The following is a 25,940-nucleotide window of genomic DNA, read 5'->3' on the forward strand; positions in this document are numbered from 1 at the left end:
AGCCACAAGAGCATGACTGAGGTCGGGCGCTGATGTTGGGTGATTAGGCTTGGCTCGCAGACAACGTTCCAATTGAGCCCAAAGGTGTTCAATGGGGTTGAGGTCAGGGCTCTGTGCAGGCCAGCCACATTCTTCCACACCGATCTCGACAAACCATTTCTGTACGGACCTCACGGAGGCATTGTCATGCTGAAACAGTAAAGGGCCTTCCCCAAACTGTGGCCACAAAGTTGGAAGCACAGCGGTAAGATTTCCCTTCACTGGAAGTAAGGGGCCTAGCCCAATCCATGAAAAACAGCCCCAGACCATTATTCCTCCAACAAACTTTACAGTTGGCTCTATGCATTACTACAGAGAACACGTTTCCACTGCTCCAGAGTCCACTGGCGGTGAGCTTTATACCACTCCAGCCCACACTTGGCATTGCGCATGGTGATCTTAGGCTTGTGTGAGGCTGCTCAGCAATGGAAACACATTTCATGAAGTTCCCGACGGACAATTCTTGTGCTGACGTTGCTTCCAGAGGCAGTTTGGAACTCGGTAGTGAGTGTTGCAACAGAGTATAGACTATTTTTACGTGCTTCAGCAATCAGCGATCCCATTCTGTGAGCTTGTGTGGCCTACCACTTTGTTGGTAAGCCATTGTTGCTCCTATAAGTTTCCACTTCACAATAAACAGCACTTTACAGTTGGCCGGGGCAGCTCCAGCATGGCAGAAATTTGACAAACTAACTTGTTGGAAAGGTGGCATCCAATGACTGTGCCACGTTGAAAGTCAATGTTTGTATATGGAGAGTACATGGCGGTGCGCTCGATTTTAGACACCCGTCAGCAACAGGTATAGCTGAAATAGCCAAATCCACTCATTTGAAGTGGTGTCCACATACTTGTGTATAAGATAAGTGTTGTTGTCCATTAGTTTACTCCAATTAGGGTAACAAAGGAAAAAAAATATATATATATATATATATATATATATATATATTTTTTTTTAAATAGATGCAGACAATTACATTGTAGCTTCCATCAATCCATCTACCACCTAAAATAAAATCAATGTCATTTTGTAATGTGGATGAACTATCCCTTTAACCAAAACCTGTGGCACATTATTACATAACGTCACTAATAAAAGATGACAATGGACTGGACAGAGACAGGAAAAGTATACTTTTTTTTTCTCCATCACTGACATTTTAATTGAATTGGTACAACATGTCTGACGCAGAAGAGTGACATGTACAGAAGGAACCAGGGCCTGGATTAAGCTAAGTATGAAAGTATGAAATGGGGAATGAGAAGAAGACACGAACAAGGAGGTTCTCTCAATGTGAGTACATACTGCTCCTGTTGAATGGCCACACAGGCCCTCTGACACAGAGAGGGAATATCTAAAAGGGGGACTGAAGGCAGATGACTAACAGTGTCGTCACTGGATTCTGACAAAAGCCTGCCGTTATCCATCCCTGTTTTATTCACTATATTACAAGCTTTATACATATTAAAAGTAGAACAATAGCCATGACTACCGTATTACCCATATGAGGTGGATAAACTTAGATTAGCTTTGTTTTTTTGTGTTTTTTTTACAAATCCTGAATTGACTCCAACAGCTAATAATAAGGCAAAACACCAGCAAAGGGTTGAAATAAAAAGTGAATAGTTGAGTGACAGTTTAAGGGGGTTCGGTCACGGTGCAGGGCTGTTTTAAAATAAGGAACAAGACTAACCCCACACAACACATAAACAATAGGAACAAAATTACAGGGACCAGCCTTAAAGGTTCACCTCCCTGTGTAACAACGTGCATTTGTTTCAGGCTTGTGGTCACAAGTGCATTAAGCAAAGAAATGTAAGGACTACATTAGATTTTTTTCTTTCAAAGACAGAACGTAGACAACTATGATTGAGTTGAACAACATGGCCGTTGTCATTGGTTTGTCCATTCGACCCTCAGCAGAAGATCTCAAAATTGTTACACAGACAGACATACAGGTCTGTACTGCCCTCTCACTCAACATCGGCCAAATCCATAATTCAACTTTGTATGTTTGTTTTTTTTAAATATAAAGACAAATTGAAGGGGTACTGCATCACAAGCATATACTGTAGGTCCCATGTCTCCTTATGGAAAATCCTCAAATACTGCCACCAAGTGGCTTTTGTGGGTATCAACAAATCATATCCTGCTGAGTTCCAGGAAAAGGTTTGTATTTGCAAGCATACATTTACTTTCCCCTCAACATAATTTCTCTCTATCAATTTTGAACAATAAACTCTTGGATTGCTTCCGACTCGTTGCCTGGGTTCGGGTTGAGTATTTTAGTGTCAATGTACTGGTTCAGCATCCTGTATCATGCAATGCATTTGAAAGGCTCGGTCATTAAACTAGTGAGGGTTGTAGTGTTCGTATGAGTTAGTTGTCGTGAAATGGTTTCAGTGGCCCAGACTAGTGTTAGAAGGCATAATAACTTTCTGCTGTGCATTTAGGACAACAAGATCACCCTCATGCATTTTGTCAAGACAGACAAGCTGAAAAGAAAGACAACATGCATCTATCTGGTTTGTCTTTTCTTCTGCGTAGAGGAAGGGAGGGAGAGATTGCTGCAAGATCCCATACATGTGCATCATCATTCTAAACAGGAAGACTTTTTCACAAACCAACGATCGCCACTGTCACAGGTGTTGATTACTGACAACAATCACAGAGAACGTATGAGACTATTGCTTTGATCAGTCCATTCCACCATTCATAAGGGAAACCACGACAGCCTTGCAGCAGGGAGAAAGGATGGGGGGGGGGTATGTGCTGTTCCCAGTTCAGGTCCGACTCAGTTGGCACTTTTGGAGAGAATCTCTTATCTAATAATGCCTTTCCAATATCATCTTTGTCATCTCCACTTCTCTGTTCCACAAACCGTATACCTGAGAGAACTTTCAAACAGTAGCAGTTCCCTACATCAGCAAGGGGTGCAGTGGTCCCAAAAAGTCAATCACCTTCAGACACTTAGAGCCAGGCTGTACAGTCACTGGTGTCACTCCCGTTTCATGGTGATGTGGGCTCTCACAGTGCATATAGTCTGACGACGTGGAGAACATTTTCTTTTCTCCATTTTGACAATCGCAACAGTCTGTGTGGTATGGGAGTGAATGTCTTTCATACCCGTGTCAAAGTGTTCCCCACACACACACACACACACACACACACACACACACACACACCATCAATGGGTAAGTAATGCCTTTGTGACAAACCAGGGCAAGTTCACCCGCGCGGACACAGGCTGGGAATGGCATAAGTAAGCTGCCAACTCCACCTTCAAAATGGAGCATGACTGCCATTGCATAAATTCCTGGGCTATTCTCAAGGGCGAGCGTGTGAGTGAATGGTTATGGAGCTTAAGTGAAATGGAATGTTATCAAATGAGAAGCATGTCGGTATATGTTATATGCTGTAGGTTCTATGTGAGAAAGTAGTGTGTGTGTGTGTATATAACCCTTGTCTCCTGTACAGTAGAAGTGAAGTGGTCTCACAGTGTTCACCTTCCCACAGGCGGTGCAGGAGGAGCTCCCCTCATCACTGCCAAAGACACCGTCAAAACAATAAAAAGCTGTTACAATAAACTACAGGCCTATGGGAAAATATTACTATTCCTTTCATGTAAACATTTGTTGTACTCTGCACCAGAACATGTGTGTATATTATTTATTGGCATATTGTGTCACACTGATAAGTGAGCCCTCACCTCTGTTGGCTTTGCTGGGGTAGATCTTGGTGAAGTGCCGGTACTCCTCTGGAGCAGGGAAGTCATCCAGAGGGTGGAAAGAATACTTGGACTCAAAGTCATCTGTAGGGAGAGAAGGTTAGGAAGATGACCGTTCAGGTCAGGGTTGGTGGTCAAGGCCATTGAAGGTCAAGAGGGAGGAGAGGACGGAAAGAACAGTAGGGAAGAGTGTGATGTGATGGTAGTTCAATCCTCTCTTTTGTACTGATCAAAGTCATCCAGCCGAAGGAGCCAATAAAAAAATGTATCTTATAACAAATAAATTACAGCCAGTTTACCCTTTACCCAACTCAAAATGTATCGTTTCCCCTTCACTTTTACAGATTCAATACTTACTAGGAACATTTTATACATTCCAAAAAACTCAGAAGTAGATTGACTAACAAAATGAGAGGTGGTTGTTAATGTAGAGGGAAACCGAATTTGAGGTCAGGTGATGCAGTATGAGGAAGACTCACCTACGAAGGAGCGGGAAATGGAGGTGTGCCCATTGCGGATAGGGTGGGGGAGGGGGCGGGGGTCCGGCAGGGGTACGGGAGGGAGGAGGGGGGCTTGCCACGGCTATGAGGTTCTGAGGGGCTACCTCTGAAGGGGGGTGGTGGAGGGGGAGCATCCCGACCACCGTTTCGTTGAGTCGACCCAGGCGGGGGTGGAGCTGTACAGACAAACGATATGGTCATTAAGGAATAACAGAGCAGCCACACTGACTAACCATCAGTCATTACAATACAACAGCAAGACAGGAACGCTAGAAAAACACTGCAGGCCTGTCATGACATGCCACCATACTGACTGTAGTGCCACGCCTTGCCACGGCTTTTTCCACATTTCTACACTAATAAACAAATCACCTCTCCTCGCTTGCCTCACATTATGATAGGTGATTGACAAGAGGAGATAGAGGTTAAAAAACAAATATAGTGCGACACAGCACAGTGAGAATGTGACCGAATTATGTAACTGAACAATGCATAACACAAACAGTAGAAAGCATTAAAGCTGGCCCTAACCCACAGCTCCATTACAGGTAGAGGAACAAGGAGAGCACTAGTAGGAACATACCTGCCCCTCTGCCGGGGGGCTCACGGACTGGAGGGGGGGGGCGTCCGCCTGGCGGGGAGGGGGAGGGCGGCGGGGGTGGAGCTTGCCCCCGGGTTGGAGTGAGTCCAGGTCCGGGCGACGGCTTCTTGCTGAGGGAGTTGTGTCTCTGAGGTAGCTCCGGGGCGGCTTCGTTAACCGGACTGGAGGGGCCGTTGGTCATGGGCTGGCGGTACGGGGGGGGAGGTGGACCCAGAGAGGAGGAAGAGGAGGAAGCTGAGGAGCCCCCTGACGTTGGGGGCCGCCGGTTGATGTTGGGAGAAGGAGGTAGAGGAGGGGCGCTGTTGCGGGCCGGCACCGGGGAAGTCCCCCTCTGTCCTGGCGTGGGAGGGAGGGGCTTCTCCCGGTTGTAGGAGGGGGCGGGTGGTGGCGCCTTCTGAGTCGGTGCAGGGGGTGCATTACCCCGGCGAGAAAAAGGGGGAGGAGGTGGAGGGGCGGAGGAGCTGTGCTTCATGCCACTGTTTGGGCTGCCTCCGCTGAGGGGGCGGGAGAGGTCAGGGAGGGAGGGCCTCTGGGATCGGGAGTGCTCCGGGGGAGAGGCCTGCTGGGCTGAGCATTCTGTGCTGTCCTGGCGAACAGGAGGACGAGGAGCAGCGGGGCGCGTGCCAGGAGGCGTCAGGGATGACCTGCCAACTGAACCATCTGCACCATAAAAAATGTCACGTCATCAGCAATTTATATGAAGATGAATTTATACATGAACAGAGAAACATGAGGACATGTCTCAGTGCAGAGTTACAACAGAACGGTAGTGTATTATTAGGTTATTTTAGTCATCATAATCCATTTTCTAATATTTTCTCCTTGACAGATGGTAAGGCACTGCCCTTCATATGATGAAATCTAAGACCAATGCAGACGTGCAGGTTAGGGAACTCATTATTGTGAATCAGCAAATCTCCTTCAGCAGTGCCTGTGTCAGATCCATTACAGCCCTGCCCTATGACAACACTGAAACCTGACGGCCTGTTCTACCTACACAGTCAAAAACCAGTGCTCATTTTTCACCTATTGCAATCGTGCTTTGACGAACTAGCTTGCTCTCAAACTTGCCAGCAATAAATATAATGGAAGGGAATTAAATTGCTGTTCTAAACCCTCCCCCCAATATAAGTTTTTGACGGACAACTCCTTCAGCGGTCCAGATTTTTTGGAGAAATCTTTGTAAGTGACATCATAGCAGTTAGGATATTAAATACTTGCCTCCGACTGGTCGTAATTTAGGCACACCTGCCTGGAAAAGCCCTCCCATTGGCTGAATGGACCCTGACGAGCCTCCTCCACTACTACCACCACCTCCTTTAGGCTCTGGACAGGGAAAACAAGGTTAAATTGCATACATTACAATAGTAACCCATTATATGCATAATTACCCTCATGGTCTCCCATTTCACTCCTGCGAAATAAACCTTGACCCCCAGTGAGTGTGCTCCATGCACTACCCTAGCCTCAGCAGTTCTGTGTGTCCTACTTCCATCCAATCAGATTAGTCAGTAAAACACTACCAGAATAGTAGATCTGAGACAACAGGGTGAACCTTAGTGGTGCTGTGGCCTTACTTTCTAAGATAGGTGCGCTCCTGTCATTGACCACGCCGACCTTCTTCAGCTTGGCCCCTTTGTGGATGTCACCGAGCAGGGCTCCTCTGCCTTTGGCCTCATCTCGATTGAGCTTGGGTGGGGTGGTGTTGCCCTGCGAGGGAAGGAAGGAAGGAAGGAAAGAAAGAGAAGAGAGAGAGAGAGAGTCCTCTACTTAGCTCTCCACAGTACACTTTATGCTACCGGAGAACAGACTGAGTACATAACCTCATTTCTCGTGGACAGACAACATGAACGGTACAGTAGATCTTATGATACAACAGGATGCGTGAGATAACGAGACGCATTAGATTGGGTGCTTTGGACAAGTCATGATTTCACAGGCGTCTTTCAAATTTGGGACTTGCCCGTAACTAACCGAGATTATACATAGCCTGACAGGTAGCAGCTTGCAGAAAGCCACGTCACAGTTGGTGCACGGGAATTAGCCGGGTAGAACGTGTTCTTGATAGGGGCTACAGCACAATTCATTTGAATAAGATTACCATTTCCTGAGTCCTTCACATCAAGTCCATTAATTAGTTGTCATTTGCATAAATCTATAGCATTATGCATCCCTGTCTGCATTGGCCTGGTTGGTCCACTCGCTCATTATGTGAATTAGATGTTGAGGATGATTACTCGAGCGAGCAGCGCTAATCACTTGACTAAACCAGAAGGGCTCTGCGAACATCCCAAATGGCACCCTATTTCTTATATAGTGTACTACTTTTGACCAGAGTCCTATGGGCCCTGGTCAAAAGCAGTGCACTATAAAAAGGGAATAGGGTGCCATTTGAGACACAATCTCTGATTGGGCTTGGCAGGGAGAGTATAGCACGCACAACCACAGGCCACGAGAACAGCTTTTTTCAGATTTCAGTAGTGCTCTCCGCACAAGGTGAAACAAATTCAGCTTCACAACACCAGTGAATATAAATCCCTTTGAAAAAGGGACCTACGAGTTGTCAAGTTGGTTGGACAACTAATTCATATGAACTACACTGGAGCTAGGCCTACATCATGGTTTGGAGCTAGGCCTACATCATGGTTTGGAGCTAGGCCTACATCATGGTTTGGAGCTAGGCCTACATCATGGCTCAAACCCATTAAATATGTCCCTATCATAGGTTTGATTGATACAGTTCTCTCTTAGACCAACACAGTTGCACAGGAAACATTTTTTGCATCCAGGTGACACCTTCCATGCTTCAATAAGTTCTTACCTGGCTGAAAGTGGGGGGTGGAGGGGGGCCTCCAGGAGGGGGAGGGGGAGGAATCGGCATCTTGACCCACTGAACAAGTCTTGTGGATGGCCTGGGTTCTCAGATACAAACTGTCACCACCTGCAATAACGCATTAAAACATGTTTCAGAGTCATCCAGTGACATTTCAGTCTCATCCATTGATAATGTTATCAAGCATGATTTTGTCAACTAGCACAGTTAGCTAAGTAGAGGTGGTCCCCTTTAATTTGACGGCTTCCCTTATTATTATTAATATATTTTAAACCACGTACCTAGATAACCTTCTGGGCTCATGTGACATTGTTATTGATGACGTCTTCATTTCATTAGCAAGTTGGCCTATCTAGCTCGCAGATATCTAACGTTTGGTCAGTGCTGCTGTGGAATGTAAATGAGCCGACTGTAGATAGCGCTAAGTAATCCAATAGTGTGAAATCTCCAAATAAACCTGGTCATCGGTAGCTAGGTCAGATTAGCCAATAGTTAGCATAACAATTATTTGACTAACGTTAGGTAAGTTAGCAAGCTGACAAACTAACGTTAGCTAGTTAAAACTAACGCTAACCAATTAACATACAAACTTGAAGCCATCGCGGCGGCCCTGCTGCAAAAGGATAAGTAGCTAGCTCCATACACAACAGCTCAAATAGCTAGCATCTTGTAATAAAGCATGGCTACGATACATCCTAACTAAACGTAACGTTAGCTATGAATCTCAGCTATATAAGTTACATACATGGCGCGAGCTCATCATGGCTAATGTGTTAATGGCTGTCATATTAGCGAACGACAGGATCTGTAGCGAGCTAGCTGAGTTAACCTGCCACAGTTGGCTACCCTTGCAAGTTAGCTTAATCAGGCTAGCTAGATTGCTTCACTTACTTGAGTTTCTTAGCAGCCCATTCGTTTGATATTTGACGTTTTAACTCATATTTGTTTCTTCGTTCTCGGTAGTTCCTTCATCTCAAGTGTATTATACATTTAAAGCTGGCCATTGCTATTTCACTCCTGCATTCACTCTCACAGCCTTCACTTGCAGCACAGATTTGCTGAAGCAATGAAGATGGAAGTGTGCAGATGGAAAATGTACACTGCAGTGTACCAGAGATGGTAAAGAAAGCGAGACACCCCACTCCCTAATTTATTCGGGGCGGAGCCACTCTGGTCTACCTATTGCCCCCGCCCTGCGGAAGCGAAATATCTGCGGGGCAGGGAGAGCAGGGAGGGGACAATAAGGCACCAACGAGTGGATCCAGGAAGTGAATTCCCAATGCAATCACCCGTTGTGATATTAAATATTAGCGACAGCAATATTACCAAAGATGTTCTACTAAGATATACCACATCCTGTCGAAAAAAAAATACTGTCGTTTCCAATGGGAGGAAAATGAGCCGAGTATGTGGGATCAAGTGTCGAGATGGGTTTTTCAAAGTCGCGTTGATTTGGTCTATCAGATGTCAGTCAGATGGCTTCGTGGCGTCAATAAAATACATCGTCATCATATTCAAATGGGGACGATCAAATCAAAGTTTATTTGTCACGTGCGCCGAATATAACAGGTACAGTGAAATGCTTACTTACAGGCTCTAACCAACAGTGCAAAAATGTATTAGTTAAACAATAGGTAAGTAAAGAAATAAAAACAACCGTCAAAAAGACAGTCAAAAATAACAGTGGCGTTTTGGAGAAGAAGGACTGCAACACTTGATTTTTGCTTCGATGTAATTATGATGTTGATAAAATCCCAGTAAAATTGGCCGCATTCCATAAGCAGGCCCTTTTAGCTTGGATGTTAGCATTTAAACACATTTTTCCTTTCACAGATACTTTCTATGGAACAACAAATATATACGATTTAAAAATAAGTCAATTTATTTCTTAACTGGTTTGAGAATAAAATGATTTTGGTTGGTCAGTTATTGAATGAGGATGGATATCTATTCTCATTTGGGGAATTTCTTGACAAGTTTAGAATTCCAATAACCCCAAAATAATATGTAATTGTTTTTTTATGCGATTCCAAGGGGGTTTGTATTTTTTATTTTTTATTCCTCTGTGGTTGATGTAAGTAATAGATTTACATGAAAATATATTCATTTGCAATATTAACATCAAAGAAAAATGTAGTAATAAACAGATTAGAAATATTGTTTGTGATACTACAATTCCCTCAGCAAGATTGTTTTGATCGAATATCTATGGTGCTATACAGTGGGGGAAAGCAGGGAAAATTGCTAACAAATATTGTATCAGTAACAAGGGAAAGGAAGTTTTAATTTAAAATGTTACATAGAATTTATCCTGTGAAACATGTTTTGGAAAGATTCAAGCTGAATATTGACTATAATTGTGATTTCTGAAGACCATTTTGCATTTGTTTTTTGCCTGTATTTATAGTAGAATTTTTGGGATTGACATACAGAACTTTGTTACAAAAAAAATAGCACCGGTTGTACAATTTAATGGTTTTGATGTAATAATTTATTTCAGAAATTCTGACATTGATAAAGATGTAGTATATTTACCTAACTTTTTTCACTTTATTTTTTTTCAATTTAAAGTTTTATTAAGTGTTTTTCAATCAACCAACAAACCACATTCCACATTCACAGATGTGACAGACTTTATTCAAAATAAATATATAAAAAAATATAAAAAATGTATATATTTTTTTTAAATGATAAAATAAAAACTAACAATAATAATGGAAATGAAAAAAAAAATAATAATAATAAAAGGAAGAATATAAAGAATAATTATTAAAAAAGAAAAAAGTAATATATATATATAAAACCTGCAGCAGCACTATGAAGGTTCTTATTAGCTATTTCCAGCCTTAGCTGAGACGACAAGCAAATAATTAGCTTTGAGTTTTTACAGCAACTTACACAACCTGTATCTGCTCATTTCCCTAATCACCCCATTCATTCTGTCCAATTTGAAATATAGTTGAGTAGTGGAGACCAGAGTCTATCAAACTTGGGCTGTTTCTTGTGGAGGTCATAAGTGAACTTTTCAAGAGGGAGAAAGTCAACAATCTGGTCAATCCACATGTTAAATGTAGGAGAAGTATTAGAGGCCCACAATAGAAGAATACATTTCTTAGCAAAGTAAGTAATAGTTATAAGCAAATTTTCTCTGTCAGGACCAAGAACAAAGTCCTGCTGGGCATTAAGAAGATAGATACATGGGGTCATATCAAACTGTACATCTAGTATTTTCTGTGCAGCAGTATGTATAGATTGCCAAAATCTGGCAATCTCTCTACAGCTCCAAAATACATGCATATACAGTGGGGCAAAAAAGTATTTAGTCAGCCACCAATTGTACAAGTTCTCCCACTTAAAAAGATGAGAGAGGCCTGTAATTTTCATCATAGGTACACTTCAAGTATGACAGACAAAATTAGAAAAATAAATCCAGAAAATCACATTGTAAGATTTTTAATGAATTTATTTGCAAATTATGGTGGAAAATAAGTATTTGGTCAATAACAAAAGTTTATCTCAATACTTTGTTATATACCCTTTGTTGGCAATGACAGAGGTCAAACGTTTTCTGTAAGTCTTCACAAGGTTTTCACACACTGTTACTGGTATTTTGGCCCTTTCCTCCATGCAGATCTCCTCTAGAGCAGTGATGTTTTGGGGCTGTTGCTGGGCAACACAGACTTTCAACTCCCTCCAAAGATTTTCTATGGGGTTGAGATCTGGAGACTGGCTAGGCCACTCCAGGACCATGAAATGCTTCTTACGAAGCCACTCCTTCGTTGCCCGGGTGGTGTTTTTGGGATCATTGTCATGCTGACAGACCCAGCCACGTTTCATCTTCAATGCCCTTGCTGATGGAAGGAGGTTTTCACTCAAAATCTCACGATACATGGCCCCATTCATTCTGTCCTTTACACGGATCAGTCGTCCTGGTCCCTTTGCAGAAAAACAGCCCCAAAGCATGATGTTTCCACCCACATGCTTCACAGTAAGTATGGTGTTCTTTGGATGCAACTCAGCATTCTTTGTCCTCCAAACACGACGAGTTGAGTTTTTACCAAAAAGTTATATTTTGGTTTCATCTGACCATATGACATTCTCCCAATCTTCTTCTGGATCATCCAAATGCTCTCTAGCAAACTTCAGACGGGCCTGGACATGTACTGGCTTAAGCAGGGGGACACGTCTGGCACTGCATGATTTGAGTCCCTGGCGGCGTAGTGTGTTACTGATGGTAGGCTTTGTTACTTTGGTCCCAGCTCTCTGCAGGTCATTGACTAGGTCCCCCCGTGTGGTTCTGGGATTTTTGCTCACCGTTCTTGTGATCATTTTGACCCCACGGGGTGAGATCTTGTGTGGAGCCCCAGATCGAGGGAGATTATCAGAGGTCTTGTATGTCTTCCATTTCCTAATAATTGCTCCCACAGTTGATTTCTTCAAACCAAGCTGCTTACCTATTGCAGATTCAGTCTTCCCAGCCTGGTGCAGGTCTACAATTTTGTTTCTGGTGTCCTTTGACAGCTCTTTGGTCTTGGCCATAGTGGAGTTTGGAGTGTGACTGTTTGAGGTTGTGGACAGGTGTCTTTTATACTGACAACAAGTTCAAACAGGTGCCATTAATACAGGTAACGAGTGGAGGACAGAGGAGCCTCTTAAATAAGAAGTTACAGGTCTGTGAGAGCCAGAAATCTTGCTTGTTTGTAGGTGACGAAATACTTATTTTCCACCATAATTTGCAAATAAATTCATTAAAAATCCTACTATGTGATTTTCTGGAGAGAAAAAAATTCTCATTTTGTCTGTCATAGTTGAATGAAGTGCACCTATGATGAACATTACAGGCCTCTCATCTTTTTAAGTGGGAGAACTTGCACAATTGGTGGCTGACTGAATACTTTTTTGCCCCACTGTAGGTTCCACTTTCAGAGGTACATCTTTTACAGGTAGGATAAATGTCTGTTTTCACTCTATGGAGTCTCATTGGAGTGTAATAAAATTTGTGCAAAATTTGTAATTAGATTCTTTCATTTTTACATTAGTAGAGGAGCAGTATGCCCTGTCACAAACTTCCGCCCATAACTCATCACTGATAGTCAGACCAAGGTCCTTTTCCCAGATTATTTTCAAAGGAGTAATGAGTATTTCTCAGAAATGAGTATAGATAAAGACGATTTTGCCTTTAATGGATAGTGCTGTGACAAGAAGGGTTTCAACAACATTCAGCTGAGCTCTAAACCTCTTGGAAGTAAATGAGGAAATGACATGTCTAATTTGAAGATTTTTTTTTTAATGGGATCTTGGCACATTGAATTCACTGCAGAGCTCTTGAAAGGATTTCAGTGCAGTGGTTTTCTGATGAAATAGTTCTGAAAAGGTCCTGATTCCTAGAGTATGCCAAAGATTAAAGTTGGCATCACTCAGGGCTTTTGGCAAGTCTGGACAATTCTGTGAAGTGTCTTGTGCAAGTTTTAAATTCACACGATACCTGTTAGCAAAGGTGTCAGCTAGAGATGACACGCAGGAGCTTGCAGGGATTTGTATACTACGTTGATAGTAATTAGCATTTTGGAATCTGAGAGTAAATAGAGCAGAAAATATTGATAAAAGTCACCTTGTCCTAGAGAAATTTATATGGTTATCAAAACGTCAGGCCAAGGTAAGCCTACATAAAACACAGCCCTTTTTTAAGTGTTTCTAAAATCCCCTATGGTAAAAATGTATGGTGGGAAAATGATTGGTATCATTTCCCTGTTTGACCGCTAGGTTTAATGGGTATTATGACACCTCCATTGGTGAACTGTCTGACTAAGACATCTTCATTTATCCACGATCTTGGTATGTACATCAAAATGGAGGCAGGCTAGAAGAACTTCTCTGTAATGGTATCGAATGACGCTGTGTTACATGAGGCAATTTACACATTCTTATGACAGCAACAATCATTCTGGCTGAAAATCTTGTTCTTGAATGCAAGGTTGGGGGAAGATTGGAGTTGAATGCAAGGTTGGGGGAGGATTGGAGGAAACTACACCACACATCATCTAAGCATCTGCATTATGTGTAACTAAAACACTATCTTTAGTAAGCAAGAGGGCAACTTCTAGTTGTACCCATATTCATATTCTGGGGTGTACTATAGACTTTTTCCTTCAATTTCATGCTTTCCAAATAGTGAAGGAGTCAGGTGTGAGATGGAAATGTCAGACACCCTGCCCAGCCGTGAACTACCACAACAACCACTTGGTGGCAGTATGCCTATACTGTATGAAGTCGACACACACGCACACAAACACACACAGACAGACTGCCTCCTTTCTCTTATGTTGTCCGGGAAATCCTATCCCTATAATCAATGCTGAATCTCTACCTTCTCTCTATACACTTTATTTCATACTGGTTCTCACTTGGCATGTGTGACGCACAGTAATGGAGTGGAGCCGTGACCCATTTCCGATTCAATGGCGCCGTTTCAAGCCGTGGGTGAGTTTATCCGGTACGATCTCCCTCTGTTACATGCACAGATGAATAGGGGTTAGTTATCAGTGTATTTATCATAAGCTTTGGGTTGTTATTACTATTTGAAACACGAATGTGCTACTGAGAGGGCCGATATCCTGCCTTTTAGGGACACATGAGGGCGCTGTGAGACAGAGTTTCCTTTGGATTCTTCACCACCAGCCTGCAATGGGTTTTATAGTCTGGGGTTTGGACCTTGCTTGACTGACAGTGAGTGAAAGCAACAATGACCTCAGGGCTAAATAGGATCCAATTAGCCATACAAATACACAGGAGACAGGCTAGTTAATATAGTTTGTTTTATTTGAAAAAAAGTTTCAAACTAAAAATGTTCTGTAAAAATGCATATTCATAGTGTTAATTTCCCCTTCATTCGTATGGTACACTCATCGCTTATCAACATCATCCTTCTATCATCCCTCGTTTCTCTTTGCCTTTTCTATCGTTTGGAAGGTAGGAATGTGCAGCGGGGTCGCTATAGAACACACACTCTACACACAGGATCACGATTACAGCTTCCCCCCACACACAACCACCCACCCAATCAAAATAGAAAATAAACAGAAAGCTATATGATTATCATCGTCACAAAATAAATCTCTTTGGCATTCTTCCCCTGCCTCTTACCTCAGAACCCCCCAAAATCAAGACATAAAAAAACCACCTCCTCCACAACGACCGTACATACTTTGAGGAAACGTCAGTTGTAGTAGCTGTAAAAGGGTGCGGGCCTGCCAGACATGACGTTTTGGATCATACACACATTTTATGTTGAAGCGCAATGTATTAAACCGCGATGCATATGTATACTGTGTCGGTTGAGTGTCTATAACTGTTGGTGAGCAAGACCAGTCCACAGGAAGAGAGGTGAACCAACCGCACCAGCTGAAGTTGTAGTTTAGTGTGCCTGGGAGACCACTCGGCTGGGAGAGAGTGGCTGTGTACACACATTCAGGGGAGAGGGTGCGTGTCTCGGAACCTCAGACCCGGCAGCAGTCTGGATCATAGACTGGACTGTTAGACAGTTATAGGCAGCACAGGGACCGCTGCTGTTCCAATTAGCCACCGGTCTCATAACGTGGCGAACAGGACTTCTTGTCTGAACTCAATGTTACTGGTTATTGTTGAGGACTACTGTATGTGGCTCTGCATACCGCCATGTAAATTATACACATGAAGAAAAATAATAATAATCTGCAATGTAAATATGCAAGGAAACGCCTAAAACCAACACAGCATCTACAAGTTAAAGTTCAATTTCCCTCCACATTTACTGTAACAAAGCAACTTTTCATTTTGAGGAACACTAAATTCTTGTTATTGTTTTTTTTTCTTTTCTTTTTCTTGTGTTTTCTGACAACAGCCCCTGATTGGCCAATGTCTCCCCATGAAATGTGGTGAAATCCTCTTTCAGCTGTCCCTCCATGGTGTTCACGCCAATTTCACCCTTTCCATTTTGTGCCTTCAATGGAAGAGGCAGTTATTTAGACATAATCCAATGTTTCATGTGGTCTTAAAATGTTGCAATTATGGTATGCTGAGTTATTATAGTTATAACTATATAACTGAGGCGGCAGGGTAGCCTAGTGGTTAGAGCGTTGGTCTTGTAACCGGAAGGTTGCAAGTTCAAACCCCCGAGCTGACAAGGTACAAATCTGTTGTTCTACCCCTGAACAGGCAGTTAACCCACTAAGCCGTTGTAAATAAGAATTTGTTCTTAACTGACTTGCCTAGTTATATAAAAATAAAAACCTACAGAGCTGTGGTTTTTTTTTTTTAACCCCTTTTTCTCCCCAATTTCATGGTATCCAATTGTTTAGTAGCTACTATCTTGTCTCATCGCTACAACTCCCATACAGGCTCAGGAGAGATGAAGGTTGAAAGTCATGTGATACACAAACCAACCAAGCCGCACTGCTTCTTAACACAGCACCATTCCAACACAGAGCCAGCCGCACCAATGTGTCAGAGGAAACACCGTGCACCTGGCAACCTTGGTTAGCGCGCACTGCACCCGGCCCGCCACAGGAGTCGCTGGTGCGCGATGAGACAAGGATTCCCCTACCGGCCAAACCCTCCCTAACCCGTACGACGCTAGGCCAATTGTGCGTCGCCTCACAGACCTCCCGGTCGCGGCCGGTTACGACATAGCCTGGGCGCGAACCCAGAGTCTCTGATGGCGTAGCTTGCTCTGCAGTACAGCGCCCTTAACCACTGCACCACCCTACAGAGCTGTGTTTTACAGCCATTCTGGGCGTGTGAGTGTCTGTGTGTATGTGTGTACTGGGGGAAAGTACGGGCTGAGTCTGTGCATTAGAGGAGTTCTGTGTAGCTGTGTGTATGCATCTACATCACTGACCTGGCCCTGTGTGTTAAAGGGGGTTCTGGGTAGCATCTACATCACTGACCTGGCCCTGTGTGTTAAAGGGGGTTCTGGGTAGCATCTACATCACTGACCTGGCCCTGTGTGTTAAAGGGGGTTCTGGGTAGCATCTACATCACTGACCTGGCCCCGTGTGTTAAAGGGGGTTCTGGGTAGCATCTACATCACTGACCTGGCCCTGTGTGTTAAAGGGGGTTCTGGGTAGCATCTACATCACTGACCTGGCCCTGTGTGTTAAAAGGGCTCTGGGTAGCATCTACATCACTGACCTGGCCCTGTGTATTAAAAGGGGGCTCTGGGTAGTATCTACATCACTGATCTGGCCCTGTGTGTTAAAGGGGGTTCTGGGTAGCATCTACATCACTGACCTGGCCCTGTGTGTTAAAGGGGGCTCTGGGTAGCATCTACATCACTGATCTGGCCCTGTGTGTTAAAGGGGTTCTGCGTAGCATCTACATCACTGACCTGGCCCTGTGTGTTAAAGGGGCTCTGGGTAGCATCTACATCACTGACCTGGCCCTGTGTGTTAAAGGGGGTTCTGGGTAGCATCTACATCACTGACCTGGCCCTGTGTGTTAGAGGGGCTCTGGGTAGGCCTGTCGGGGATCGTAGGCCATCTCAGGCATGTACTGCTCATGCATCTCTGCTTCCAGTGGCATCCCGCCCATGCCCAGGTCAGAGTAGCCATAGGGGGGGTAGCCTCCATCCAGCTCTGAGGGAAGGAGGGACAGAGAGATGAGGGATAGAGAGGGAAAGAGAGAGAAATGAGAATACCCAGGCAAACAATATAGAATACCCAGGCAAACAATATAGAATACCCAGGCAAACAATATAGAATACCCAGGCAAACAATATAGAATACCCAGGCAAACAATATAGAATACCCAGGCAAACAATATAGAATACCCAGGCAAACAGAGAGGCAAGCTTATTTGGAGTATTGACACTGACAGACAGTTTGCAAGCATCCAAATTACTAGACAGGCAGACAGAAATGAGCTTTGCTCCCATCAGCAGACGTTTTCCTGTGACGGATGGAAAGAAGAACAGGAATAATAATCTCTTCACCTTCACCTCTATTCTATTCCATTAATGCTATTTCATACCCTGTTTAATAATGTGAGCACTGCGCTATGGATTAAGCATCAGCATCGAAAGGACACACAGTGCTCTGGAAGGATGGTGACTAGTGCACCGCACGCAGGCACACACACACACACACACACACACACACACACACACACACACACACACACACACACACACACACACACACGGGGATATATGAGGGATAGAGTTCAGAATTATAATTAAAGATATTGAAATGAGGAGGATTTACTGTATGCAGAGAGAGGGATGGACCAGAGGAGAGGAAGACAGAGTGGAGATTCACAACTAGGACATATGGCTGAGACCTAAGATTAGCAAGAGAAAGACGCTGTATGACTGCAAAGAGACAGTAGTGACCGACAGAGCTAGGGGGGAAAACAAAATATAAATTCACCAGAGAGAGACAGAGAGAGTGCCAGTGGTTTCTATAGAGAAGTGTTACGCAATCACAGGAAGGAGCATTAGCCGTGCAGTGGAAAAGAGAGTGTGGCTGTCAACTCAGCAGCGTGCGTGTGTGTGAGAGAGAGAGAGAGAGGGATAGAGTGCGGGAGATCGCTTGACGACGATAGATGGCCAGTTAATGGAAATGTAAATGACATGTAAATTGAGACCAGAGGGGAAATAGACAGGTACCTCTGTGAATTGAATGACATCCTACAGTGTACCCCTCCTCCCCCATTACCACGCCCCTGACACCCTCCCCCTCTCCAGGACATGGCGGGAACAGACACATCAGAGAGAAACACACACATGAACGCACATGAATGCACACACACCCACACACAAACACACAATCTCTGGAGTACGGCCAGGGGTCTGAGTGCATTATATAAACAGCAGGGGTCCCCCACACTCCCAGGGCCTGAAGGACTGCTGAGGGGGAAAAGGACGAGACCTGGCTCCGGCTCTCTATAGACACGTGCCTCTCCTTTTCCTCCTCTTCTCTGATGCTCACTGTGTGTGTGTGTGTGTGTGTGTGTGTGTGTGTACGTTTGTGTCTGTATGTGTGTACATGAGAGAGAAACTCAATTCTTTGCGATTTTTTCCCCCCAATCATGTACAAGTATGTGTGTCTGCGTGACTAGTGAGACAAGGGCAGACTTTGCTGTGACAATGCTTGCATGTTGATTTAATGATCACCCTCTGGTACACACAGTCCACTTTCACAGCCACTGACAGGAAACCAATCAAGTGGCACTTAACCTAAATGAGGTCTGACTCTGGTGTGTGTGTGGGTGTCAATCCATTTCAATCCGTGTGTGTCAAATCATCTCTGCCTCTCTCTTCTGGTTCGTCGATCTATCTCTCTCTTGCCATTTTTTGGTGAAACGCAGTAGTGTAATGTAAGATGTTCGTTGCAGTAGTATAATTAAGCATTAAGGCCTGAGGAGGTGTGGTATATGGCTGATATACCATGGTGAAGGGCTGCTCTTACGGACGAGGCAACGAGGAGTACCTGGATACAGACCTTAGCTGTGGTGTATTGGCCATATACCGCACACCCCTGAGGTGCCTTACTGCTATTATAAACTGGTTTCAAACGCAATTAGACCAGTAAATAGTCATTTTTTGTTATACCCATGGTACACGGTCTGATATACCATGGCTTTCAGCCAATCAGCATTCAGGGCTTGAACCACCTGGTTTATCATCTAGCATAGAATACAAAAGTGGTGTTACGTTGGTGTACTGTACTGTAGGATAGGACTGGTCCACACTCACCATCCGCCAAGTATGCAGCTTGCATGGGTACAGCATTGTGGGCCTGGAGAGAAAGAGAGAGATTGAGAAATATTCAAGTAAAGATGTACCATTCGAACTTCAATACTATACTTTTATCGGATAATGCCCTTCTAAAAACCGACAGAGGCAGACGTTAACTTTACATCTGGTGCCAACGACGCCCAGTCAGTAAATCTATCCCTTTGGAGTTCAATACTTCCTCATGGTGGATGTAGTGTAAACAGTATACCTGTCTGCTTTGGGCCTCCCTGTCTCTGTTCCCCTTGACAACCTGATGAGTCAGCAGGTTACCAACTCGATGTGATTGATTAAAACCTATGCCAGATCTGCCACTAATCCAATCGGTGAGCCTCGATGGCAGTAATTATCCATTGAGCTTTGGAAGCCTGTGGCGATGTGTGGGGCTCAGAGATACTTAGCGCATTAGGCATGCAGGTTTTGAAATGATGTACAAACACTAGATAGAGTTAGTTATTGGGGATTCATTTTTATGGTAATGCGAGCATGAACGGTAAACATACAGATTGATTACTGAGTGGTATCGATTGTGTCGTGTCCACTTGTGTGCATTTGGATTGTGATACAGTTCTCCCCTGAAGCAATGACTGATCTGAGAAATATTGGATTGGTTTAAAGCAATCCCAGGGTGGAGGCCAGTCAAGCCCTTATAGACAACTGAGATCAACCTTAAAGGTGTTCAAACAGGGCCAGCCACTACTGACTGATCCTTGTACTAATCGCTCCCAGGCTATAGGCGGCATCAGAGGCAGAGGCTTACCATCTCCCAGGCTGCAGGGTCGTGTTTGAACAGTGAGTGGGTGAGCTCCACGGACACACGCTTCCTGTAGTCAGAACTCTTGTCCTCCGAGATACGGAAGAGAACGGCTGCTGCATAGGTGGCTGTGAGGGAGAGGTGTGGGGAGACATGGAAAGAGGGAAAGGTAGGGAGGGAGGGGTGTGGGGAGACATGGAAAGAGGGGGAGGGAGGGAGGGGTGTGGGGAGACATGGGAAGAGGGAGGGAGGGAGAGGTGTGGGGAGACATGGAAAGAGGGAGGGAGGGAGAGGTGTGGGGAGACATGGAAAGAGGGAGGGAGGGGTAGGGAAGGAGGGAGGGAGGGAGGGAGGGAGGGAGGGAGGGAGGGAGGGAGGGAGGGAGGGAGGGAGGGAGGGAGGGGGAGGGAGGGAGGGAGGGAGGGAGGGGAGGGAGGGGGAGGGAGGGAGGGGTAGGGAGGGAGAGATATCAAGAGGTTGTTTGTCATTGCCTCTATGCTATGACAGTTATGATGAGTACCCAAAATGCTAATGGGGTACATAGGACAACATTGAGAAAGCAAGATGGGGAAAGAGAGATGGGAGGCAGAGATATCATGTTTGATTAGTCAGCACACATTATTAAAAGAAGATGGAGAGAGCCCAGGGAGAGATAGAGAAAGATGTCATATTTGGTTGTGGTCTGTGTGCATATGCTTGTGTGTGTGAGAGAGAGAGAGAAAGAGAAGGGGGGAAAGTGTGGAGGTTTGTGTGTACACTCTCTTAAAAAAAGGTTTCCAAAAGGGTTCTTCGGCTGTCCCCATTGGAGATCCCTTTTTGGTTCCAGGTAGAACCCTCTGTGGAAAGGGTTCTACATGGAACCCAAAACGGTTCTACCTGGAACCAAAAGGGTTCTACCTAGTACCAAAAATGGTTCTACAAAGGGTTCTCCAATGGGGACAGCTGAAGAACCCTTTTAGGTTCTAGATAGCACCTTTCTTTCTAAGAGTGTAGGAGAGGCACGTGTGTGTGTGTGTGTCTATTTGTATGTGCAGTGCCTTTGGAAAATAATCAGACCCTTGACTTTTTCCAAATGTCATTACATTACAGCCTTATTCTAATATGGATTACATTTTTTAAAATCCCCAGCAATCTACACACAATACCCCATGATGACAAATCGAAAAAAACAAAAATACCTTATTTACATAAGTATTCAGACCCTTTGCTATGCGACTTGAAATTGAGCTCAGGTGCATCCTGTTTCCATTGATCATCCTTGAGATGTTTCTACAACTTGATTGGAGTCCACCTGTGGTAAATTCAATTGATTGGACATAATTTGTAAAGACACACACCTGTCTATTTAAGGTCCCACAGTTGACAGTGCATGTTAGAGCAAAAACCAAGCCATGAGGTCGAAGGAATTGTCTGTAGAGCTCTGAGACAGGATTGTGTTGAGGCACAAATCTGAGGGTACCAAAAAAAATGTCTGCAGCATTGAAGGTCCCAAAGAACACAGTGGCCTCCATCATCCTTAAATGGAAGAAGTTTGGATCCACCAAGACACTTCCTAGAGCCCGGCCAAACTGAGCAATCGGGGGAGAAGGGCCTTGGTCAGGGAGGTGACCAAGAACCCGATGGTCAGTCTGACAGAGCTCTAGAGGTTCTCTGTGGAGATGGGAGAACCTTCCAGAAGGACAACCATCTCTGCAGCACTCCACCAATCAGGCCTTTATGGTAGAGTGGCCAGACGGAAGCCACTCCTCAGTAAAATACACATTACAGCCCACTTAGAGTTTTCCAAAACGCACATAATGACTCTCAGACTATGAGAAACAAGATTCTCTGGTCTGATGAAACCAAGATTGAACTCTTTGGCCTGAATGCCAAGCGTCAAGCATGGTGGTGGCAGCATCATGCTGTGGGGATGTTTTTCAGTGGCAGGGACTAGGAGACTAGTCAGGATCGAGGCAAAGATGAACGGAGCAAAATACAGAGAGATCCTTGATGAAAACCTGCTCCAGAATGCTCAGGACCTCAGACAACCCTAAACACACAGCCAAGACAATGCAAGAGTGACTTCGGGAGAAGTCTCTGAATGTCCTTGAGTGCTCAGCCAGAGCCCGGACTTGAACCTGATCGATCATCTCTGGAGAGACCTGAAAATACCTGTGCAGTGACACTCCCCATCCAACCTGACAGAGCTTGAGAGGATCTGCAGAGAGGAATGGGAGAAACTCCCCAAATACAAGTGTGCCAAGCTTGTAGCGTCATACCCAAGAAGACTCAAGGCTAGAATCGCTTCCAAAGGTGCTTCATCAAAGTACTGAGTAAAGGGTCTGAATACTTATGTAAATGTCATATTTCCGTTTTTTTTATTTTGAATACATTTGCAAAAATGTCTAAAAACCTGTTTTTAGTTTGACGTTATGGGGTATTGTGTGTAGATTGATGTGGGAAATAAAATAAAAAATCAATTTCAGAATAAACCTGTAACGTAACAAAATGTGGAAAAAGTCAAGGGGTCTGAATACGTTCCGAATGCACCGTACATGGGACCGTTCTGAAAGTCTTTGTTTAAAGAACAGATATATGAATGTTTGTTGAAAGCCCAAGTGTTTGTTTAAAAAAGAGAGCTGTCTAAAATCCACTAAAGCGCAAGCTGCTGTTTATGAAGAGACTGACCGATGCCCTCGTTGTTGGAGTGCAGCAGCTCCATGAGCGGGGCGGAGGCTCCCTCTGCGTCGATCATCTCCGCAGACTGCTTGTCCAGGGCCAGCTCACACAGCACCCCCGCAGACACACGCTTCACGTTCTCCACATACGAGTACAACAGCTACGGACGGATGGAGAGAGAGGGGAGGGAGAGCTCAGACACATCTGCTAAAATGCACCAAAAACTCACAAGTACACACACTCACTTATTTTCACAAATTTTTCCCACTTTCTCTCTCTCACACAAGTGCATACAACACCAACTGAGAGTTGTGTTAGATGTATTAGACATTCATGTATTAGACCTGTACAAAGAGTGGGATGGTCTGCATGCTGGCGATTTCTCCCCTGTTGACGGGGTCTCTAGCCAGGATGTGCAGGGCTCCTGTACAGCCCTCCACTATCTCCTCCATACGAACACCATCCTGAGTGGAGAGTGGGGAAGAGAGTTAGGAACTATGTATGTGTGTGACTTTGTGAAATCCTCTGTGACGATAAGTTGATATATGGTTTTGTTTTCATCATTTATCATTGCGCGGGTGTGTGTGTGTGTGTGTGTGTGTGTGTGTGTGTGTGTATGTGTGTGTGTGTGTCTGATCTACTTCATGTAAGCTGGTTTGACAATCTTAACAATACAACTTTGACACTAAGAGAGCGCTGTATCATACAGAGAACACTGTATCCCAAATCATTTGGCCAAGCTCCCCATGGCTTCAAAACCACATAAAATTAGTAGTAGACTTGAGAGGTTGTGTATGTGTGCGTATCCTGCCTCAAGTTTAAGTAAACTATTCACAAACAACGAATGAGTGGAAAAACTCCCTGGTCGTCTCTCACAAACATAGCCCACACTTCTTATTTTCCCTCAAACCACAGCTCTCTGTCTATACGTGTGCATATTGTTGTGCAGATCAGAGTTCAAAGTGGGCCCGTGGACTGAAATGGATCTCTGTCACTGAGTCTCCCCATAGGCCGCTGGCCAACACTGGGTTGGAGAGTTCTGGGATGGGGGCGTGTGCTGGAGCTGGGGCATGGCGGTGACCACATGGACTATCCTGCTGGGACCCCTGTGTGACGCATTGCACCCCTTTACCGAGTCTGAAATACAACTTACTATTTCTACAGTGTGAGGAACTGTTTCAAAACACAGAGAATGCAGCCTTGGAATGTTTGTGATTTGATGTGCAGAGTGTTGAAAGAATGTTGCCTTGGGGGGCTTCAGCGTATTTGAATTCTGTATTTGGCTGAGGTGATTGTGTGATATGGCTAGCAAGTAATGGAGTGGATTCATCCGTGGTTATGTGGGTCGCAACGGCGGCGACTCACTCTGTGTATGTGCTGTAACTGTGAGTGACTTGCATATTTGTGGTGAAGGTGACATAACTTCCATCATTGTGGATTGTGACAGTGTCATTCCTGTGATAGTGAGTCTTATGTGCTGAATGGTGTCGTGGCTGACCTGGTACGTCTGCTGAGAACTGGAGGTGTGTCTCTGGGTGTCCTGGTGAGCCTTCAGCAGCAGGTTGACCAATCGGGGGATGGCTCCAGCATCCCTCAGTGGGGCCTGATTGACTGGGCACAGCGCCAGGTTACGGATCAGACCAACCGTGGCCTATGGGAAAGAGAGGGGGCGGGTTGAACGTAGCTGTATGGAAAAAGCACCAATATTATCTCTGTTACTGCTACAACACCTTATGCACAAATACATGATATACTGCATGATTATGAGAGTGCATGTATGAAAGCATATAGTACACATCTATTAAGGACTTGGCACTGCAGTGTGGAGCTCATGTGAAAGAACGCATACGTACCCTAAGATATACACCTATATGTGTGACTGTGCAAGTGATGCACGCTGCAGCAATGTAACTGCAATCACATTTAACAGAACGTGAGATGCCATCTCCTGAAATGGTCTGGCTTACCATAACCCTGCCCTGTTCCCTCCCATGTCCCATACCCCGACCCCTAGCCCCAACAGGGGCCAATAACATCTTATATAGTCCCCTTTTAAAAAACTCTTTCATTTCACATCATTAAATAACAACATCCCCTTTATTAAAAGAGCTCTGGCTGGATTGAGAATCCTCCACTGGCGTGTTCTGTGATGGAGGTCTGGTTGCCTAATCCTCCACACACGCCAATGCACACACACACACGCACACACACACACACACACACACACACGCACACGCACACGCACACGCACGCACACGCACACGCACACGCACACGCACAAATTCCCTGCTGTCTGTCAGTGAGGAGTGCAGATCAGGAGGAAAATGCAGGCATGGCCCATTGCGTCTGCCTCCACACCGTGCAGAGAGAGAGAAAGGGAGAGGGCGGAACGATTGGCTAATTCAACCTGTAAATGAAAGATTAGATCCTGCTTGTGCACAGAACATGTATGTGTACGCAGTCACAGATGAACATAAACACGTGTACATTCCAGCATACATATTTATACGGCTCTCTCTGCTTATTCATATGAGTTTGGATAGACAAGAACACGCACGCGCACACACACACACAGTATGAGGTTTAAATTCAGAAGGTGTAAATGAGTGATTAGGCACAGCTTGGTGCAGACAACCCTTTTGGCTGACGTAGAGCAGAAGGACGCAGAGATAGAGGAGGTGTGTGTGTGAGGGAGAGAGCAGTGTGTGTGTGTGTGTGTGTGTGTGTGTGTGTGTGTGTGTGTGTGTGTGTGTGTGTGGGAACTAAATACAAGTCAATCAGAGATAATGAACTCAGAAAGCCTAATAGCCCCTAAATGGGAAGTGTTGTATACATGGTCAAGTAATCAGCAACAAGCTTCCAATACATGGATAGCTGGCTTCCAATACATGGATAGCTGGCTTCCAATACATGGATAGCTGGCTTCCAATACATGGATAGCTGGCTGCCAATACATGGATAGCTGGCTGCCAATACATGGATAGCTGGCTGCCAATACATGGATAGCTGGCTGCCAATACATGGATAGCTGGCTGCCAATACATGGATAGCTGGCTGCCA

The 25,940-nt window shown here is 44.7% G+C and overlaps 2 protein-coding genes across 5 annotated transcripts in view; both read right to left on the reverse strand.

Moving 5' to 3' along the window:
- Positions 1–3,395: 3,395 nt before the first annotated feature.
- On the reverse strand, positions 3,396–8,822 carry LOC112258562 (WAS/WASL-interacting protein family member 2-like). Its single transcript, XM_042327335.1, is given in 10 exon segments — positions 3,396–3,580; positions 3,747–3,848; positions 4,244–4,287; positions 4,289–4,336; positions 4,338–4,440; positions 4,848–5,525; positions 6,087–6,191; positions 6,443–6,575; positions 7,687–7,806; positions 8,590–8,822. Coding segments are annotated over 9 exon segments (1,314 nt in total). The 5' UTR covers positions 7,747–7,806; positions 8,590–8,822; the 3' UTR covers positions 3,396–3,539.
- Positions 8,823–14,496: 5,674 nt separating this feature from the next.
- Positions 14,497–25,940, reverse strand: part of LOC112258563 (junction plakoglobin-like) — a 60,313-nt gene continuing 48,869 nt past the window's right edge. For 3 of the 4 annotated variants that reach the window (XM_042327336.1, XM_042327339.1, XM_042327337.1), the window contains exons 10-16: positions 24,379–24,531; positions 23,225–23,344; positions 22,890–23,040; positions 20,229–20,350; positions 19,430–19,472; positions 17,160–17,309; positions 14,497–15,676 (exon numbers count right to left, since the gene is read on the reverse strand). In XM_042327336.1, the coding sequence (XP_042183270.1) occupies positions 17,173–17,309; positions 19,430–19,472; positions 20,229–20,350; positions 22,890–23,040; positions 23,225–23,344; positions 24,379–24,531 (726 nt within the window). In that variant the 3' untranslated portion in view covers positions 14,497–15,676; positions 17,160–17,172. Of the gene's footprint in view, positions 15,677–17,158; positions 17,310–19,429; positions 19,473–20,228; positions 20,351–22,889; positions 23,041–23,224; positions 23,345–24,378; positions 24,532–25,940 lie in introns of those variants that run through there. The other variant, XM_042327338.1, reaches the window with a different exon arrangement.

This window comes from Oncorhynchus tshawytscha, linkage group LG09 (genome assembly GCF_018296145.1).
Source record: "Oncorhynchus tshawytscha isolate Ot180627B linkage group LG09, Otsh_v2.0, whole genome shotgun sequence".
NCBI lineage: Eukaryota > Metazoa > Chordata > Actinopteri > Salmoniformes > Salmonidae > Oncorhynchus > Oncorhynchus tshawytscha.